General features: G+C 69.7%; 1 protein-coding gene across 3 annotated transcripts; it reads right to left on the reverse strand.

Moving 5' to 3' along the window:
• Positions 1-807: 807 nt before the first annotated feature.
• SEMA3B (semaphorin 3B) lies at positions 808-14,045 on the reverse strand. 3 transcript variants are annotated; one of them, XM_069812357.1, is made up of 18 exons: positions 13,946-14,045; positions 6,088-6,215; positions 4,921-5,078; positions 4,783-4,845; positions 4,577-4,696; positions 4,402-4,495; positions 4,196-4,315; positions 3,733-3,878; positions 3,523-3,637; positions 3,365-3,434; positions 3,137-3,281; positions 2,813-3,032; positions 2,632-2,723; positions 2,420-2,461; positions 2,159-2,316; positions 1,992-2,047; positions 1,760-1,899; positions 808-1,670 (listed from the first exon to the last, which is right to left on the reverse strand). In XM_069812357.1, exons 1-18 carry the CDS (start codon positions 14,008-14,010, stop codon positions 1,230-1,232), a joined length of 2,373 nt encoding a protein of 790 aa, XP_069668458.1. In that variant the 5' UTR covers positions 14,011-14,045; the 3' UTR covers positions 808-1,229. The 3 variants fall into 3 exon arrangements, with proteins under 3 accessions (XP_069668458.1, XP_069668459.1, XP_069668460.1); XM_069812358.1 differs by lacking the exon at positions 13,946-14,045 and adding an exon at positions 8,127-8,206; XM_069812359.1 differs by lacking the exon at positions 13,946-14,045 and adding an exon at positions 13,405-13,768 and having other exon boundaries at positions 809-1,670.
• Between the last annotated feature and the right edge of the window lie 5,694 nt (positions 14,046-19,739).

Genomic DNA, 19,739 nt, shown 5'->3' on the forward strand with positions numbered 1-19,739 from the left:
GGCCCTGCCCGGGGGCTGGGGGTGCCCTGCCTGCACCAGCGCCTGCCTGTGCCCACGGCGGGGTCTCAAGCGTCCGGGCTGGGGCACGGCCAGCGCTGGGACAGGGCACCAGCTGGTGGCAAGGTGCCACCCCAGGCAACGGGACGCGGCCGCTGCCAGTGTCACCGGGGGCGCTGGTGGCACCGCAAGCAGCAGGAGGCAGCAGCCCCCGACGTCATCTCCCGTCACTGCCTTAACTGCTGGGCTGTTGGCACCGAGGAGTTTCGGTTTTCGTTTTCCAGAAACGAAAGCGCGGGGAGGCGGAAGCCTGGGGGGGGGGGGGAACCCCATCGACCCTGACACCATCGACCCTGGCAGCGTCCCTGCGGCGCTTGCCCCCACCCCCCAGGTGCTGCCGAGCACCCCGACCCTCTTGGCTCAGGGTGCTAGCGGGGGTCCCTGCTGTAGGGCAGCGGGTGCCCCCCCCCCCCAGTACTCCTGCGCCCGGCACAGCAGGAGCCGGGCAAGAGCACCCTCGTCCTGCAGGACGGCGAGACCCTGGCCACCCACGGCATCTTCTACAGCACGCTGCTGCTGCTGCAGACCGAGCCCCAGGCGATGGAGGTCTTCTGGAGGAGGGGGAGATGAGCCCCCCCTCAGAAGGGGCTCTGGGGCAGACACGGGACCCTGGCCTGAATCCTCTGCTTTATTGTGCTCAATTAGTACAAGCCCCCCCACCCCCCCACCCCCCGCGCCGCTGCGCTGCACCCGGGGCGCTGGGCATCACCTCCGTGCCTCCCCCCCATCTCCTCCCCCCGGGCACCCCCCTCCTCCCGCCGGGGGCCCCGCGTCCCGCCAGCGCCTGTCCTGCCCCTCCAGGGTCCCGCTCCCGCCCGCAGCTCCCCGGGACCCGAGGGCGTCCCTGCTGCCCCGTCCCCCCGTGGCGCCATACCCGGGGAGGGGCACAGCCCGGCCCTGCCGCACCCCCCCCCCCCCCCCGCCCCAGTACGCCGGGGCAGGTTTACATTCATCCGTAACAGTCGTTAATAAATATGTCGGTGACTCTGCGGTGCCGGCAACCGGCTGGGTCCCCCCCACCGCCGCTGGAGCCGGCGGCAAGGGCGGCCGGCAGCCCCTCACCGGGGGGGGGGGCGGTCAGCCCGGCTGCCCTCCTGGCCCCGGAGCCGCAGCCCCCCCTGCCCGCGGCCCCGCTCCTAGGCAGAGCCCGGCGCCCGGGGCCGGCCCCGCGGTCACCAGGGGGACGCGCTGCGGGGGCCCCGCTCGGCCCGCGGTCCCTCGTGGGTGCGCCGGCGGCGGGCTTTGCGGGGCTCCGCGCCCTGCCCGCGGCCGGGGGCTCCGGCGGGGACGCGGGGGGGCGGCGGGGGTCTGCCCCGGCTCCAGACCCGCTGGCAGCCCCTGTCCGCGGCCCCCAGCGGCGGGCGCTCCACCAGCTGGAGGAAGTCCCGGTACCAGACCTTGCGGCCGGGGGGCCCGGCGGCGAGCTGGGGGTCTCCGGCCGGCGCCTTGCCCGCTGCCTGCCGGGCCCCGATCACCTCCAGGGAGAGCCGCAGCAGGGGCTGCGTGAAGCCGTGCTCGGTGGCGTGGCAGAGGTAGAGGCCGGCGTCGGCGCGCTGCACGCTGCGCAGCAGGATGCCCCGCTCCGTCCGCACCACCCGCTCGTCCGTCGGCACCTGCGGCACCCACGGGGGACGGGCGGTCGGCTCGGCGGGACGTGGCACGGCATCGTCCCGCCGGTGGCACCCGCCTGGGGAGAGCCTACCTCTCGCTGGGGGTCATCCGGGGTGCGCTGGTACGTCCAGAGGACGCGGGCTTGCAGGGATTTGGGGATGCACTCCAGGAAGGCGGTGCTGCCCTCCACCCCGTAGAGCTGCTTCTGGGGCACGCTGCCCCGCCGGGGGTCTGGGGGGACACGGCCCAGCCGTCAGCGCCCTGCCCTGGCAGGGCTGATGCCCCGGCAGGGCTGATGCCCCCCGGGCCGGGTCCCGGCTCACCTTCGGAGCAGAGCACGTTGGGGTCACCGTTGCGGACGTCCTGCCGACGGAAACGCCTGCGGGAAGGCGGCGGGGCAGCAGGGGCCGCGGCAGCACAGCCTGCGCCCCTCACCGTGGCCTCAGAGCAGGCCGGTCACCCCAGCACCGCGCCCCGGCACGTCACCTACCTCTTGGTGTTGGGCACGTAGCGGGTGCAGGCAGTGCCATCCCAGGCACAGTACGGGTCCCGGGCCAGGCAGCATTCGGCACAGGCTTTGCCGTAGGCACCGCAGCGGTGCAGGGGCAGCTGGGCCAGTGCCGTGGCCGAGCCGGCATAGAGCTGTTGCTGGGGGTACGGTTGAGAGCGGAGCTGAGCACCCCGGTGCCGCAGCACAGGGCCAGGCAGAGCCATGGCTGGACACAGGGACTCACCCGGGGTCCCCCCTTACCCGCTTGGAGGAGAGCTGCAGGCTGGTGATGGGGGAGGCATCCTGCAGGCAGAGTGCAGGCAGGAGTTAGGGCAGGCGGGGGAACCCAGGCATCCAGGCTGCCGGCTCCCACATCCTGGCAGGTGGAGTGCCCCGGCACAACCCGGACCACGGGCAGTACAAGGGGGTGCCAGGGAGGTCTGACTGGGGGGGTGTGGAGCCCCCCCCCTCACCTGGAAGACCTGTAGCTCCTCCAGCAGCAGCGGCTCCATGCGGTGCCAGCTCTCCTTGGGCACCGAGACCACCTTCAGCACCGTGCCCACGTCTGCAGACAAGGAGGGGTGAGGCTGGGGGTCCCAGCCCTGGCATCCCCCAGCTCTCCCTCCCTGCCCCAGCCCCGAGATCACCGCATGCCTGTGCCGATGAAAAGGACATCGTAGTGGCCATCAGTGGCTGTGACGCGGTCCACGGCGATGCGGGTGAAGGTGTAGGGCACAGCGGCTTGCAGGAAGAGGGGGCGCTGGCCATGGGGCAGCACCGGGTTGTACATCAGCGGGTGGTGCCGGGCAAACTGGATCACCTCGTCTGGGAAGTCCTTGGTGGAGCCGAAGGTGCCGAAGGTTTTGCTGGGGCACTGCGGGGAGGTGGTGCTGGCTGAACAGGGTCTCGGTCCTGACCCCCATCCTGGGTACTGGCATCCCCCGGCAGCACCAGCCGGGACGCCCCTGTGCCACGTACCATGCCCGGGCGGGGGTATGGCACGCGCCCCTGGTACGACACCCACTGGTAGTTGGGACCCTCCTTGTGCGCAAAGGGGCCCAGAAAAGCCCGGCGGATGTCGGCCATGGTGTAGACGCAGACGGCCGAACCCTGGAAAACAGAGCTGGTGGAAGAGAGAGGGGGCCATGTGAGGGGTGAGGGGGGCACCACTGGGCACGGGGTGGGGCGGTGGGGAGGGAGCTCAACCTGGAGGTGGAGAAGACAGCGTAGACCAGGGGGTTGCGCTTGTCCCTTGTCTGCAGCAGGAAGACGTCCCCTGCAAGCCAGGAGGGCGTCAACACTGCCCCGACGTGCCAAGGCCGCCCATGGGCACCCTGGGGGGCCGCCCCCACCCCCCCACTCACGGAGCTCATCGAAGTGGGTTTCTGCCCCGTCGGGTCCCGGCACAGCGCAGATGAGCCGAGCCTTCAGGAAGGTCGTCCACTTGTTCACCAGGCTGCGCTGCCCACCCACGTCGTTCTGCCGGAAGAGGGAGGGTACCGACGTCAGCAGCGGCGGGTGGCACCCACGGGCACCCCCGGCCACCCAGCCCACCCGCCTGCAGATGCTCTCACCCGGCAGATCTGGCCGATGCGGGCAAAGCTGGTCTTGCCCAGCCCCTGCTGCCGCTCCACCGCCGTCTCACGGAAGAAGAAGTAGATCTTGTCATCGTCGGGGTCCTCGCTCTCCGGCACCCAAAAAACGGCCACGAACTTGGGCTCTGGGGGCAGAGGGGTGCCGCCTCCAGTGCCTCTGCTAGCTCTGCTCCCCGGGGACCCTGGGGCACCCGCCGGGGTCCCAGGAGGGCGCAGCCCCTCCCCTGCCCAGCTGCAGGGCAGAGGCAGAGCGAGGGTGGGACCCCACCAGGCACTGGGGGTCTGCGGGGGGCACAGGCACGCCTCAAATCACCCTCCGCAGGCAGCGGAGGACAGGGTGCGGCTGAGCCTGGAGGACTCGTTGCCCCGATGCCTCCAGGGAGCAGCGATGCCGCGCCGGGGTGCCGGCGGCCCCGCTGCCCTCCCGCTGCCCGGCACTGACCGTTGAGCCAGCGGGAGTCATGCTGCTCGGTGCGGATGGAGGGACGCCGGCCCAGGCTGCGGAAGATGGTAAAGTCACGGCCCATCAGATCGGTGGCCACCCCGGAGTAGAGCTCCTCGCCTGGCAGGCACCGAGGGAAGCGTTACGGGGGACCCCCCGGCAACCCCCTGCCGCACTGTCCCCAGCGCCAGGCTCAGATCTCTTACCCACGAGGACGGAGGCGGCTGCATGCCGGGGGTCATAGGGGCTCTTCCCCTTGCCGTCCTCGGTGCGCTGGGGGTCCAGCTTGAAGATGGGCTCCTGGAGGGTGGTAAGGACAGGAGGTGGGCGGGCGGCAGCAGCTGGGGGCCGCAGCAGTGCTTTGGCAGGGGGGAGCTCAACCTCCGCGTGCTGGCCAGCCTCCACGAAGGCGCAGACAGGGTGGAAGGCGCCGGTGCCGCAGGCATACAGGTGGGTCCGGTTGTAGGGGTGTAGGATCTTCACGAAGTTCATGCACTCGGCCTGGGGGTGGAGGGCACAGGGAGGCGGTGGTGGGGCGGCCCCCCGACACCCCCCCGGCACCTCTCGGCACCCCCCCCGGCACTCACGGTGATGTCCTTGCCAGCCCAGTTGCACTCCTCCCTCCACTCCACCGGTGCCGGCCAGTAGATCTGTGGGGGGAGAGGGGGATGCTCACAGCCCTCGGGTGTGCCAGGGGCCGCCCGGCAGCTGTGGCCCCCCATTACCTTCCTGTCCCGCTGGCTGATGTCATCCAGGGCCAGGGAGAGGAGGTGGTTCTGGGCGCCGGCGAAGAGGCGGCCGCGTTCCTCGTCCAGCAGCAGGGCCTCGTAGCAGCACGAGCGCTCCAGTGCGAAGAGGCGCAGCCCGTGGCGAGCCCGCAGCTCTGCCGGGACCCGCCAGCACCGCTCAGCCTGGCCTCGCCATGGCACCCGCTGCTGCCCGGCACGCTCCCCTGACCCGGACACACGCCCTGGGGGGATCTGGGTCTGGCCATGGCCCCCCCCCACCCCGCCCCGCCATGCCACCCCCTCCACCCCCTCCCCCAAACCTGTCCCACTGGCTTGACCGGGTTCACCGACCCCCGTGCTGGCCCAGCACCCATCCCCATACCAGCCTGACACCCATCCCTGCACTGCCCAGCACCCACCCCTGCGCTGGCCTGGCACCCATCCCGTACACCCCCCAGCACCCATCCCTGTGTCAGCCTGGTGCCCATCCCTACACCCCCCAGCATCCATTCCCAAACCACCCAGCACCCAACCCTGAGCCAGCCCAGCACCCCTCCCTGCGCCCCCCAGCACCCATCCCTGTACTGCCCACCCTGGTGGCAGGCAGTGGGGAAGAAGGGGCCATTCCCTGCCCCGCGGAGCTAATCCCACCGCGGCAGGAACAAACAGCCCTTTGTCAGGCTGCAAGGAGAATGCTTGCTGGGACCCGCCGCCGGACAAAGCCCCCTGTGCCGTGCTGGAGCCCACGGGGTGGCCAGCCGGGACACAGCACCGGCTCCCTGGCTGGCATGCCATCCTTGCCAAGCACGGCACAGCCGTGGCAGTGAGCGCCGCTGCGGTGCCCCGCAGGGGGACGGATGCCTGAGCCGGCACATGCCGGGCACCGAGAGTGAAGGCCCAAAGGCAGGCAGGTGGCCCTGGTGGGGCTGGCATCAGGCAAGCAAGCCGGCAGCCTGTGCCAATGCCTGGCAGCCCGTGAAGAGGGTGGCACTGGTGCCGACGAGGCAACAGTGCCGGGATTTCACACCCCTCCCGCCATGCTGTCCCCCACCCCCCCAGGATGCTCCCATCCCCTGGGATGATGCTGGGTGCTGACATGGAACCGGTGCACCCACGCCTGACCCCACATGTCCCGTCCCCCCCCGATCAGTGTCCCATGCTCACCAGGGAAGGCCAGCTTGAGGCGGGGGGTGGCAGCGGGCGGGGGGCGGCCGGCGGCGGGGCCGCAGAGCAGGAGCAGGAGCAGGAGCAGCGTGCGGCTCATGGCCGGGGCCTGGCTGGTGGCCCCGCGGCTGGGGCAGAGAAGCGAGACCTCAGCTCGGGTTACAGCCCCCTCCCGGCAGCCTCCAGACCACGATCCCTCCCCGGCACTGCCGATGGGATGCGGAGAGCCCCGAGCATCATCGGCATAGGGCAACCCTGGCACGGCACGAGAAGGCCACCCTGCTGGGCTTGACCTGGTGATTGGCGGGGGGGTGACACACAGGCCAGCCGCATCCCTCCCTGGTTTTTAAGCCTCCATTAATCCAACCACGAACCTAAGGGGCTCTGGGAGCAGCCCTCCCGCTCCTGTCCATGGGGAAACTGAGGCAGCCCAGCCGAGCAGCAGCCAGCCCTCCCCACGCCTGCCCGAGCCCTGCTGGCTGGAGGCTGCTGGGCTCTGCCCATTGCTACCTGCAAGCACAGAGCTGTCCTGAGGGGACGGGGACAAGGACAGGGCAAGCACCGGGGTGGTGCCAGCCAGACAAGGCATCCTGGGCAGGCAGCGGGCTCCTGAGCAGCAGGCAAGCAGGCCATTGTGGGAGTCATGGGGTCCCGTGCCTCAGTTTCCCCCACTGCTACACCCCCCACCGTTTGGCCCCTGGTCCTCCTCGTACCACCCTGCAAATGGGACCTGGGTTTGGGGGGCCTCTGGCCCCGCAGGTGCCCACAGCCCCTGGAGGGGCCCACGCCGGCATGCCCACCACCCTCACGGGCACCCACCACAGGGTGGGGAAGAGCTCCTCCGGCACCGGTATGCTCTCCCCTGGGGAGCAGGAGGCAACGGTTATCGCGAGCACCGCGCCAACATGCAGCTCCCCACCTCGCCTGCCGGCCACGCCACGGCAGCCTAGGGCAGCTGCAGGCTGCCGGGACGTGCCAGCCGGCACCTTCCCGCGCCACGTGCGAAGCACAAGCCCGGCCACGCCAGCCATCGGCCCGTGGCGCAGCCGATGGGTTTCACCCACGCCACAGCCAAGGGGGCCTTGCCGGGACACCGGTGACGACCGAAGCCCCACCATGGCACCGGGGCTCGGTGCAACCGCCCCACGTTCTGACACCCTGCTTGGGCAGGGTGTGAGCTGGGCCGCGGCGGGTGCTGGGCCAGAGGGACACGCGTGCGTGGCAGCGCCCGGCACAGATCCGGGCACGTCTGCCCGCTGCCCGGCACGGCCGGCCGGGGCCTGCCCTGGGCTCCTGTGGGCAGGGGGCAGCCCCCACCCGGGCTGGCGGGGGGGGAGCAAGCCCTGGGCAGGCAGCAGGCAGGGAGCAGCAGGCAGCCGGCGGCGGGCAGGGGTCCCGGCTGGGCACAGTGCCGCAGGGCTGGGCTGCCCGGCGGCCTGGCGCGAGGGCGGCAGGCGCTAATGGCATTTCCAGAGGCGCCGGGACGAGGCGGGGGACCCGTCGGGCTCTGCCAGCCCCTCCGGCTGCCGGCCAGGGAGGGCCCTGGAGGGGGCACCGGGGGTCCTCCCGCCTGCCCGGCACCTGCCAGTGCCCGCCGAGGGGCCAGGGCAGCCCCCCGCCCCGGGCACGGACCCCGCACGCCCGCTGCCCCGGCCCGGTGCTGGCGCGGAGGACAGGCTGGGCGGGCGGGTGGGTCGAGCAGCCGCGGCAGCGCCGGAGACCCCCGGTGCCAAGCACTGGCAGATCCAGCCCCCGAGACCCCCGGTGCCAACCCCGCGCAGCCCCTCGGTGCCAGCGCCGGCACGGACCCAGCCCACAGCCCCCCTCCGGGGCCAGCCCCGGCACGGACCCAGGCCCCCGAGACCCCCGGTGCCAGCCCGGGCAGACCCAGCCCTCGGCCTCCCGGTGCCAGCCCGGGCAGACCCCCGACGGCAACGCAGAGACCCCGGACCGGGACACCCCTCTCGTACCGACCCCGGGACCCCCCCCCCCCCCGACCCCGGCAGCCCCCGCACCCTGCCCGGCCCCCGGGCACCCACCTGGGTCCCAGCTCGGCTCGTCCCGGCCCGGCCCCGCCCTCCGCGTCCGCCGGGAGGGAGCGGGGCGGCCCCGGCGGGGCGGGGCGGGGCGGGGCGGGGGGGGGCGGCGGGGGCGCGGCCCGGCCCGGGGGGCACGCGCACAGGCACACGCACGTGCGAACATGCGTGCCCACGCACGCTCGCGTGCAAACGGATACGCACGTGCAAACAGGCGCGTGCACAAGCACCCGGGCACCCTCGCACCACACCCGTGCAAGCACGCGCTCACGGGCACTCACACGCGTGTGCGAACACACGCGCGCTCACACACGCGTGCAAGCAGACGCGCGGAAAAACACACACGTGCAGAAACACGCGGGCACACTCAGGCACGCACGTGCAAACACACCCACTCGCACACAAGCACGAGCGTGCAAAATCACCCAGGCATGCTCACACCTGCACGCACGCTCACTCATGCACACTCACACTCGCGCACACACACACACCCCCACGGAGTCACGCTGCCACCCCACATGGCCCACGGTGACACCTGCAGTGACACCCACTGCCCCCAGGGCAGAGCTGAGCATGCCACGCTCAGCACACGAGTGGCTCAGCACACGAGTGGCTCAGCACACGAGTGGCAGGGTCACCTCGTCCCCGGGGCAGGCAGTTGCCGGCCGGGTGCTGCCGGCCGGGGCGTGGGGTGCCGAGGGCTGTGCCGGGGGGTGCTGGGCCAATGCCGGGGGGCACCGGGGGCCGTGCCGGGGGCGGCGGGGGGCCAGTGCTGCGCCCTGCTCAGCTGCAGCCCAGATGTCTGGCCCGGGCCCAGCCCGGAGCAAACAAAATTCCTCCGCTGCCTCCCATTTTCCAGCCGCCGCTGCCAAGAATAGCAAGTGCCGAGCGGTGCCGGCAGCGGGGCCACGCGCGCCTTGGCGGGCAGGGCTCGGGGCCGGGGGGGGGGGACGCGGGCTGCCCTAGGGAACACCCCCCTGCCTTGTCCCCCCCGCCCCGCGCCCCGAGCTGTCCCTTCCTGCAGGTGCGGGAGTCCGGGAAGGCAGGCCCAGCATGAGTGGGGAGGCAGAGGGTGCGGGCAGGTGCAGGGTGACTGGGGAGGCGGGGGGGGGTGCGGGCAGGCAGCGGGTGCCAGCAGGCAGCGGGTGCAGGTGGGCTGGCAGTGAGTGCAGGCAGGCTGGCAGCAGGTGCAGGCAGGCCGGCAGCGGGTGCAGGCAGGCCGGCAGCAGGCGCAGGCTGGCAGCAGGTGCCGGCAGCCCGGCAGCGGGTGCAGGCAGGTCAGGTGCAGGTGCAGGTAGGCAGCTGGTGCAGGCAGGCAGTGGGTTCAGCAGGCAGTAGCAGCTATGCATGCAGGCGCAGGCAGGCCGGCAGCAGGCAGGAGGAGCCGTGCCAGGCAGGGTGCCTGGGCAATGCCCTTCCGTCTCACTGCCGGTAACCCTCCTGCTGCCGGCCTGGGTGCGCCGGTGTCCTGGTAGGCTGGCCACAGGCTCTGCCCCAGCACCGCCGCTTGTTCCCCTCCCAGTTGTGCCGTGGTGCCAAGCACCAGCCCAGAGTCACGGGTGGCAAGGGGGATGGGGACAGCGAGGGGACGGGATCGGGTGGCAGGGAAGCCGCTGGCACCGGTATGGCAGGGGTTACTCTGCCATAAGACTTTGCCCAGGTGCCACAGCAGGACTTTGGGCTGGGTGGCCCCCACAGGGTTGGGCACGGCGTCCCCGATCCCACCATCCCACGGTGGGATCGGGGACACCGTGCCCAACCCTGCACAATGGGCACCTTCCTTTGCTGTGCCAGCACTATGCCTCAGTCTCCCTCCACCCTGCTGGGATCTTTCCACCTGATACCACTCCCGGCACACATGGTGAGGTGGCTGGGTGGCGTCACTGTCACCCCAGCCCCAGAACCCTGCAGGGACCTCGCCGGCAGCAGCTCCGCCTGGAGAAACCATCAGGCGTCAGAAGGGCCGGGCTTCAATCCCGGAAAAAATGGTGTGAGAGGGATGCGCCACGTCGCCCGCTGGCCACCCATTCCCGCCCTGCCGGGTGTTCCTGGCAAGCGCCAAAGCCACTGGGTGCTGGCATGGTGACATTTCCCAGCTGGAACGGGCATCACCACCAGCAGCCTGCCCTCATCCCCACGCTTGCTGCCAGCCCCACGGAGGGTGGCATGGCCGGGTGCCGGTGGCCTGGCTCCCTGCCAGCGCGGGGGTGTCACTGCCGGCGGCGCGAGCAGGTGCCGGCACCTTCCCTCTTTGATCCCTTCCCTGCCGCCGGCGGATCCGCGCCTGGGCATCGCTGCCTCGGCCAAATCTCCTCTGGCAGTTCCGGCTCCGGCGAGCATCGGTAGCTCTGCTGGCAGCGCCCAAGCCCCCAGCGGTGTTTGTGGTAGGAAATGGCTCCTCTCCACCTCCGCAGGGCTCCCGGGGGTGACGCGGCAGCAGGCAGCGGCCAACAGCTCCCGCACCTCCGTGCCATTAGATGGGTGACCAGGACCAGCGGCTGCTGGACAGCCCGCACAGAGGGATGGGTATCCACTAGCCATCAGGATGGGGACAAATCCTGCACCCCAAGCGGGAGCAGTATCTTGCTGGAGAGCCCTGGCAACGCTGCGGGGACCTGTGGGGTGACCCAGAGCGAGGCAGCTGCAGGGTGCCCCCCCCCGTCTCCCTAGGGGCTGGGGAGCATCCCTCCACCCTGGCGGAGCCAAAAACCCAGGGAAACAAGGTGAACTGCATCGTACCAACCGGTGCCATAGATGTCCCCATGCCACCTGGGCTTGGCACTGCCCTGCTCCCCAGCCAAGAGACGTGCAGTGGGGTGGTCTTTGCCAGCACTCCCGGTGACACTGCCGCCTTGCCGGGGGAGAGGAGGGAGCAGCGGCATCCTCACCCCAGCCTGCACCCATGGCCCAGGCATGGGGATACTCTCCTCGAGCTGGTACCCCCTGAGACTCACCACCCCAAAAATCCCTCAGTGTTTTGTGACAACACAAAAGAGGTGGCTTTAGGACTCCTTTGGGAATCCTTCCGGCACAGGGCCCCTCACTGGCTGCCTGTGTGACTCCTTCATCCCTGGCTAGCCTGGCTCCCCGTCCCAAGCTCCACTCCCCACTGCAGCCTGTGGCTTTCTGGGGGAGTGAGGTGAGCCCTGCTGTGCCATGAACACTGCGGGGATCTCTCCCATTGCCACTTCGATGGGTATACCAGTGTTTCCTCGCTGGCACACCTGGCTCGGCTGTGCATCAGGGCAGGGAAGGGGTTCTGTGTCACCATGGCACATGGTGTTGGGCCACGGGTTGGTATCAGGCCTTGGGTGGCCACCATGTCCCTGGTGCAAGGGGAGGGTGTGCGAGGCAGGGGATGGAGCCCATGGGGTCCCAAGCGTGCTGGTGCAAGGGCTTGGCTGATGGTGAGCAAACACGCCTGATCCAGCTGCATCCTCATAGCATGGCATGGTGGCGATGTCCCAGGGGGACACCAGCTCAGGGCTCACACCCCATCTATGGATACACCCCCCCGACCCTACATCCACTCCCCCATCATAGCACGCTGGTGCGAGACTCCCACAGCAGGGACCCGCGTGGCCCCAGCGCATTCCTGCCAGGATTAGGTACCGGCTCCCGGCAGCGCCATGCCAGTGTAGCCCAGCTAATCCCTTTTTAATTGTCCCCACCCTGCACTGGGCTGAGCCAGGCTGCCCAGGGGACGTGGGGTGCTGGTGCACCCCGGTGCCTGAGCACGTCTGGGGTGCCATCACCGTGTGTCACTGCTGTGGGACCAAGCCGTGGGGTGCATGGTGAACCTTTGGGGTGGTGATGAAGAAGGAGGCATCATCCATCCTCCCAGTGCAGCACAATGGCTTTTTGGGAAAGGGAGGGATCCTGGGCTTCTAGGATCCCATCCTGCTGCCCCGAGGTGACTGTCCACCCTCGGCTTCGTGAATGCCAGCAGCCAGGCTCCAGGGCAGGCAGAGGGACTGCGTCCCATGCACTGACAACCACTGAGCTTCAAGCTCCTCAAAACCATCCCCAGTTTTGGGGCAGGAGCCTCAGTGGAGCCATGGCACGAGACATGGCACACAGGCTCTCTGCCACCGACCCGGCCCTCTCCCTGTCCCAGCGGGAGGGCAGGAGAGATGCTGGCTGAGCCCCCTTGCCTGCTGCTCTGCCCCAGCCCCTCCAGCCCTGCCCTGTGCCACACCAACCGGCAGCATCCAGCTCCTCCAGGCTTTAAAAATAGGCTGGTGGCCCTGCCACAGGGTCGGTAATTTTAGCTGGGGCGTGTCTCGCTGGGAAGCATGCGGGACCCTTCATCTGCATCCACACCCGGGGCTGATGTCAGCCCCTCACTGCCCACTTGTTCATCCCTGCCCCGGGGCAGCACCCAGCAGCGTGGCCCAGCCACGGCCACCTTGAGCACAGGCGATGCCTGGCGGGACGGCAAGGGCAGGGGAGCGGGGACAGGGTTGCCCAGGTGCCCCCCGAACCTGCTCGCTCCCTGTCCAGGGCACCTTGCCCCCAAAGCCGGTGGCATCAGGGAACACAGCATCCCACTGCCACAGCACCCAGCAGCACCCAGCCAGGCGGTGGCAGAGGGGTCCCGTCACCCTGCCCTGCCCACCCTCCTCCTCTCACCCTGGCCCCCCAACACAACAGCCACTTCAGATCGCCTCCCACGGTGCTCCCGCAGAGCCGCGGCGGCTGGGAAGGCTGGGGGGGCTGCCACCGAGCATAATGCGGCTATTGACGGGCGAGCCGGCGGCCCCAGCGCAGCACAATAGGGCCTTGTCTGCTGGCCCAGCTCCTGCTCCTGCCCAGCCCCGTGCCCAGCGTCGGGCTCTTCTCTTCCCCAAATGGCTCGGAGCTCGCCCAGGTGCCAGCCAGGGCGAGCCCTGCCCAGGGCCGAGCCGGTGAGCATGGTGCAGGAGCCATGGGTGGGAGGTCACCGGGTGAACCCCCCTTTCCCGTAAACCAGCGCCCGGGGAAAGGGGCATCGCTTGGGAAACCCCTCAGTGTGGCGGTGCTCATCCCGGCCACCTTGGCTGGGACAGGGCTTGGGGGTCCCCGCTCAGCCGTGGGGTGACGGGGACAAGGAGGTGGCGGTGTGTGCCCAGCGATGCCTCCGCTTCCCTCTTGGGACCGTGTCTGAGCCCACCGGCACGCAGCACCCGCCGAGGGGAGACAGGGACCTGGCATCCCCCCTGGGAAGCTCCACCGCCCCGGCCACCCGACCCCACGGCCCCCCTCAGTGGGGCAGCCCGGTGCCCCGCAGCCGCCATCTCACCTGCTACGGTGCGTGGGCTCTGCCGGAGCTCGCCTGCCTGCTTGCCTGGAGGGTGAGCCGGGGCTGCGGCTGCCGCCTGCTCTTTAAACCCCAAATCCCCAGTGCCGGGCGCCAGTCCCGCCAGCGGCGGGGGCGGAGGGAGGAGACGCAAAGGCCCGGTCCCTGCTCCCGGGGCCGGCACCAACAAAAGGCAACTGTGTCCCGTGTCCTCCCTGTGCACCCAGCGACCTGGTCGGCCGCCTGGGGACAGACCCTCAGGACCCTGGGCTCCCCAGGGTGCCACCACCTCCTCCGCCTGCGCTGGGAAGGCAGGAGAGGTGCGGGTGAGCCCTGGGTCCCCAATCGCAGCCACGGAGCATCCCGATGTCCCCAAGAACCCATCCCTGCCCACTCGGTCCTGTCCCTGTGTGGAGGAGTGCCAGGATGAAGGCACTTGTCACCGTCCCCCCGCCTCATTTGCTCCTGCAAAGCCCGGCCCAGCAGGGCTGGAGGAGGAGGAAGGGGACGTGGCTGCCGCAGTGCCCATGCCTGGGGGACTCACCCCGCGGGACCCCCACAGCCCTGCCCTGCTGGGGCCGTGGGGCCGGGTGGCCGCCTGCGAAGCATCCCTGTGGTCCGAAGGCCAGGAGCAGCCTGTGCCGCCTCATTAACACGGGGTAAATGTGTAACAAGCTCTTGGCCGGGCCAGGGCGGTTCGAGCCACTCGGCTCTTCTCACCCACCTAGCATGCTGGGAGCTGGGGATGCGTTGACTGGTGGCAGCCGCACAGCCGGGGCTGGAGGGCGAGGAAAGGTCTGTCTTGGGGCCGGGCATGCTGGGGTGACTTCAGCGCTTGCTGGAAGGAGCGGAGCAGGCAGCGTGCCGGGCTGGGATGGGAACAAGCCCGTCCCTGGAGGAGGGAGGCTGACCCGCCACCCACGCCTGCCCCAGCCTCAACCCAGCTGCGGGCCAGCAGGGTGTGAGGGTGAGGGAGCTGGGCTCTGCTCTGTGGTGTCCGCCGGCATGGGAGGCAACGGGCACCAATTTAATAAAAAAACCCAAACGGGCAATTCCATCTGAAGGCAAGAAAATGTTTTTTTCTGCTGCAACGGTGGCCAGCCACTGGCATGGCTGCCCCAGAGGCTGTGGAGCCTCCGGCCCTGGAGATAGGCAAACGCGGCCGGCCCGGACAGCCTGTGCCAGCTGAGCCGCTCCTGCTGCAGGGTGGGAGCCAGGGAGCCAGTGGGCTCTGCCAGCACCGGCTGCAGTGGGGGGCCGTGCCAGGCCCCAACCTCCCTCCCCAGGGCCTGTGCCCCGTGCAGGAGGAAAGGGGCTGGGGGGACCCAGAGCCCAGGATATCGGTGCCACCGCGGCGCCAGGCTCTTGCCCGTGCGGCTGCAGGCCACGGTGTCCCGGAGCTGACACCATGGGGTGCAGATGCATGGCTCACCGTGCCGTGCTGCGTGGTGGTGCCACACAAAGCCACAAGGTGCCGTGCAATGTTGAGCTCCGCGGGTGGTGGCCGGGGGCTCCGGGGTGCGGGTGACCCCCACCGGCGAGGTGCCGGGTGGGCCGGCCGGCCACCCCTTCCTGCGGGAGAGGCCGAGAAGTGGGCCAGGGCCACCCCACGGCAGAGTGCTGGGGTGCGAGGGGGGAGAGAGGGCTTTTGGGGAGACGGGGGCCGGGGGGCACACGAGCGTGATGGGGCGGTGGGTGCTGGGGGAGCCCCAGCGGGGCCAGGCCGGGTGCAGGCCAGGCGCAGGCAGGGTGCAGGCCGGGTGCAGGCCAGGCGCAGGCAGGGTGCAGGCCGGGTGCAGGCAGGGCGCAAGCAGGGCGCAGGCCGGGTGCAGGCCGGGCGCAGGCCGGGCGCGGGCAGGGTGCAGGCAGGGTGCGGGCAGGGCACAAGCAGGGCGCAGGCCGGGTGCAGGCAGGGCGCGGGCCGGGCGCAGGCCGGGCGCAGGCAGGGTGCGGGCAGGGCGCGGGCAGGGCGCAGGCAGGGCGCAGGCCGAGGCCCGGCCGTGCCGCCGGTTGCCGTCAGAGGGCGGTCGGGGCCCGCGCGGCCGGGCCGGGGCGGGGCTGAGCCGGGCCGGGGCGGGCGGGGACTGAGGCTGACGTGAGGCAGACCGGCCGTGACGTGAGGCAGCCTGGGCCTGACGTAGGGGCAGCTTGGGCGTGACGTGAGGCAGCCCGGCCATGGCGTGAAGCAGCCTGGGCCCAACGTGGGGCAGGCCGGGTGCTGCTGCGGGGACGGCTCTGGCGCTCCCGTGGCGGGGCCGCTGCCCCTCTGCCAGCCGTGACCGGCGTGGCGGGGCAGGGCCGTCACCAGCCACGGGCGCAGGCAGCCGTGCTCTGGTCTGGCAGCGGAGCTGGGGTGGGTGCGGGGCGCGGGCAAGCTCCCCCTGCCCACACCGTCACGGGATGGTGGCATCCCTGCGTGGGCGGCGTGCCGGGGTCACTGGCGCAAGAGCCCGGTGATTCAGCCGGCGGGAACCGGGAGCGGCTGGCCAGCGGCGGGAAGGTCAGCGCTGGCCGGCTGTGGCCACAGCAGCGCGCTGACCTTGCCGGCGGCAGGACGGGCAGCGGGCAGCGCTCTCGGCGGAGCTGGAGCAGCTGCCTGTGCCCTGGCACCCACTGCCCCATCGTCCCCGAGGGCAAGCCGGAGCTGTAGTGCCAGGAGGGCGGCTGGAAGCCCGTGTCCCCCCGTCCCTACCCTGGCCGCAGTGCAACCATGAGCACCGCTGCCGGTGGCACCCCCCGTGCCCATCCCGGCCATCTAGGCCGGCTGAGCCTGGTGGTGGTGACGGGTGGGACCCGCTGCCCGCAGGCCGGGTGGGGATCCCAGAGGTGCTGCGGAGCAGGTGGCAGGGGGCTTTGGGTGGCATGGGGTGCACTGGGGAGAAATGGGGCTGGAGCCGGCCTCTGGCATCTCCCCAGCCTTGAGCAGGAGTGGGGTACCCCTCCAACGGGGGAGCTCCAAGAAGGGGGCTTGGGGGCAATTTCCATGAATCGCCATGCTCTGCCGATGGGGAAGGGCTTCAGGGAATCAGGCTGTGGGGGGAGTGTGTGGGGTAGCTGGGCAGGGCCGTGGCATGTGCCCCTGGCACATGCTGGCTGCCTGCTGCTGACCGGCTGGCCCTGGCTGGCCCGCAGCCCCCAGGGACTGGCCCAGCCCCACGGCAAACAGCACTGAACTGGGCAAGCTGACCCCTGGACTGGGCAAGGAGGGACTGCCCTGCACCCAGGGCCAGCGGTCACGGGGCTGCCCTGGCTGAGCCTCAGCACTTTCCCCGCTGCACTGGCTGCCTCAGCACAGCCCCTCCACCAGCGCGGTGGGTGCTTACGCCGACTCCTGCTCCCTCCTCCTGGCTCAGTCCCTGGAGCCCCAGAGCTCTTTCCCAGCTGTGGGAACCGGTACCGTTAAGCCCCCCAGCAGCACCGGGCAGGGCGGTGCTGCCAGCTCTGCTCAGTGGCGGGGGTCCCAGGGCCCAGAGTACTGAGTGGTGCCGGGGGCCTGGCTGCATGCCGGTGGTGGTGGGGGCCGGCTGGGGCTGTTTTCCTCTCTGTTTGCTCAGCCGTGGGGACGGCCAGTGGTGCGGATCAAGGCCGGCGTCCCCCCCGGCAGCCAATTGTCGGCCAGCTCAGAGGGGAGGGAGAGGGGCAGCCGCCCCGGGGCTTTCCCAACCGTGGAGGGGGCCACCATGCCAGCGCTGCCCAGCCTGAAACGGCGCCAGTCTCAGCCCACCCAAGCGTAAGGCTGGGTGATGCTGGTGGGGAACCGGGGCTTCCTGCCGGGACCCTGGCACCCAGCACTCCCCAGCTGCCCCCCTGCTTGCCCCAACCGCTGGTGGAGCTCGGGGACCCTGGTGCTGGGGTCATGGCAGCCTCAGTCCTGAGCACCGGCATGTCCTTTTGTGCTCCTCCTGCTGAATCCTTTTCCCTGGCGGGCCATGAAAAGGCCTTTATCCCCTCTCCTCCTCGTGGCCGGATCACACCCGGCAGGACCCTGTGCTGCCGTCTGGCCCTGGGACCGCCAGTCACCCTGGTGAGGGTGGGGGCCTGGCACAGTCCTGTCGGTGCCTTCCGCGGGGATCCAGAGCAGACCGCAGCTTCGCTGGGGCCGCACGAGCCGTATCTGCTCCTCAGTCGTCTCTGGACCAACCACTGTCCCCCGGGGAGAGGAGGGACATGGCTGTGGCTGCGTCTCTGTTTTCAGCCCAGTTATTTATATCTTTAAACAAGGATGCTACAGTCATGTGGGCCGAAAGGCGTCCCCGGTCCTCCCCTGCTCCCCAATCCCCAGCTCCCCAGCCATCTGCTGCCCTGCTGCTGAGGCCCTGGGAGCGTGCCTGGCCCCCCCGGGGCTCCCCCAGCCAGGTCTGCACTTGTAACGGCTTGCTGGGGATCTCACGTTTGAACGGGAGACCCCCCTGGGCACTGCAGACCCCCCAACGATGCCCCACATTTCCTTCCACTGCCCCGTGCCATGGCCCTGCTTCCGCTCCGCTAAACATTAACTGCCCACCCCAGCTGCAGCTCGGCCCTGGACCTGGCGTCCCAGGGAGGTTTGGCTGGGGGTCTGGCCCTGCGCCCGGCCCAGGCGGGTTTTGGGGTATAGGGCAGCCCAGCCCAGCTGTCCTGTGCTGCTGGCATCACCGTGTATCTCCTTGGAGGCTCTGGGAACTGCTTGTGCTCCCTCCCTTTCCCAAGGGATCCTGGGAGGTTGTGGTGTGGGATGCCGAGCTCCCTGTTGGATCGAGGACCCCGGGGCTCAGGGAGCTGATGGAGGGCAGCTCACGGCCTGGAGACCCTCAGGTCCCCTGCACGTGGGAGTATCCCCTGTGGGCTGGCAGGTCCTCCAGGTCTCCCTGCGAGCAGGGGTCCCCCAGCAGAGTGGGACCCTGGCATCATCCCGAGGGATAGCTGCCAGAGCATCCCTCCAGCAGCTGGTACCCCGCCCCTCTTTGCCCGCTCAAGGGAAAATGCTGCTGGCCCCATGGCCAGCTTTCCAGTGGGATGTGGGGAGCAATGGAGCCCAGCAGCTGGGGACACTGGGGAAATGGGCCAAGATCCTGAGAAGCTGCCCTGGAGTGGCGCGCTGGGTGCTGAATGTTTCGAAAGCATCACAGCCACGTGGGCTCGTTTGGCTTTAAAGGCATTTAAGTTGCATTTAAAGGCATTAAAGACCTTGCTAAGTCCTTGCTTAATTGCCTTAAAGGCATTTAAGCCCTTGCTGCAGGATGGCAAGCCCACGGAAGCAAAGCCCCTGGCCCTGGCCAGCGGGGCCAGCGGGGACATGGCTGCCCTGCCAGGGTGGCAGAGATGAGTGGGCTGCTGCCGGCGCCTCCGGAGGTGACAGGTGACAGAGGGGATGGTCGCCCTATGCCAAGAAGAACAGTTTGTCCCCATCTCTTAAGGCTCAGGGCATCCGCCCGCCCTGAAGTGCTTCCAAGCAACTGTGGTGCTTGATGGCTGGAAGCTAGAGGAGCCTGTGTGGGACCAGCATCCCGGCAGGGGCTGCGGGAGCTGGGGGTTCCCAGGACCTCCCTCCAAACCCCGCAGTGGTGCAGGGAGAAGTGGCAGGGTTACCCCAGGGCTTGTCCTCGGGTCCTTGGTTCCCGATGCCACACTTGGCAGGGAAGCGATTGAGCCCAGAGATAACCCACCCTTCAGGTCTGCTGAGCAGCGCTTTGCTTCTGGCTTCTGTAAAGTTAATTGGTTTCGAGGTTCCAGGAACAAACGAAGGAGAAAAACCCACTCTCCCGATGTGCGGGATCATTGAATGCTCTCTGGCAAGTTATAATTGCAAATCATGTTTTGAAATCGCATTAACCAATTAGTCCTTGTTGTTGTTGTGCCCTGCCACATGACAGAGTGTGCCGCGAGGGAGCCGGCCGTCAAGGGCGAGGGAGGGGGCCAGGAGCTGCCCCCCGCCGGCTTCCCCAGTCCTTTTCACTTGCTCCCCAGTGCTGGCACAGTGCTGGCAGTGGCGTCTGGGGGGGGTAGTGGTGGTCTCAGAGCTGCTGAGGGGGGTGCTGGGGCCGTGTCTGCGCATCAGAGGCACCCGCTGGCACGTTCCCGGCAAGGACAAGCTCCAGGCAGCTTCTTGCTCGAGAGGCCACAGTGGTGGCGGGGGGGTACACTGCTTAGGCTGCAGATCTAACTGTTATCTCCACCATTATCTTCCTGCCATCTCCCATCTCAGCCCTGGGAACAGCGGGCAGTGGCAGGCAGCAGGCGCAGAGGCCGGGCGAGGAATCCAAGCATGACAAGGAGAGCATGCTCTGGCCATGCATGACACCCACTCCTTCATGGCCGGGTCCTGGCTGCCCTTGTCCCACGCCAGGATGCTCTTGAGG

This window comes from Haliaeetus albicilla, chromosome 24, assembly GCF_947461875.1.
Source record: "Haliaeetus albicilla chromosome 24, bHalAlb1.1, whole genome shotgun sequence".
In the NCBI taxonomy this organism is placed as follows: Eukaryota; Metazoa; Chordata; class Aves; order Accipitriformes; family Accipitridae; genus Haliaeetus; species Haliaeetus albicilla.

Bases quoted from the DNA above. Each gene is read 5' to 3' on its own strand.
- SEMA3B (XM_069812357.1), bottom strand. From the start codon at position 14,010: ATGCTTCGCAGGCGGCCACCCGGCCCCACGGCCCCAGCAGGGCAGGGC. The intron at 3,638-3,732 runs GTGAGAGCATCT...CTCTTCCGGCAG, and splicing joins GCATCGGCCAGATCTGCCGG to AACGACGTGGGTGGGCAGCG. The intron at 2,048-2,158 runs GTAGGTGACGTG...GCCTTCCCGCAG, and splicing joins TACGTGCCCAACACCAAGAG to GCGTTTCCGTCGGCAGGACG.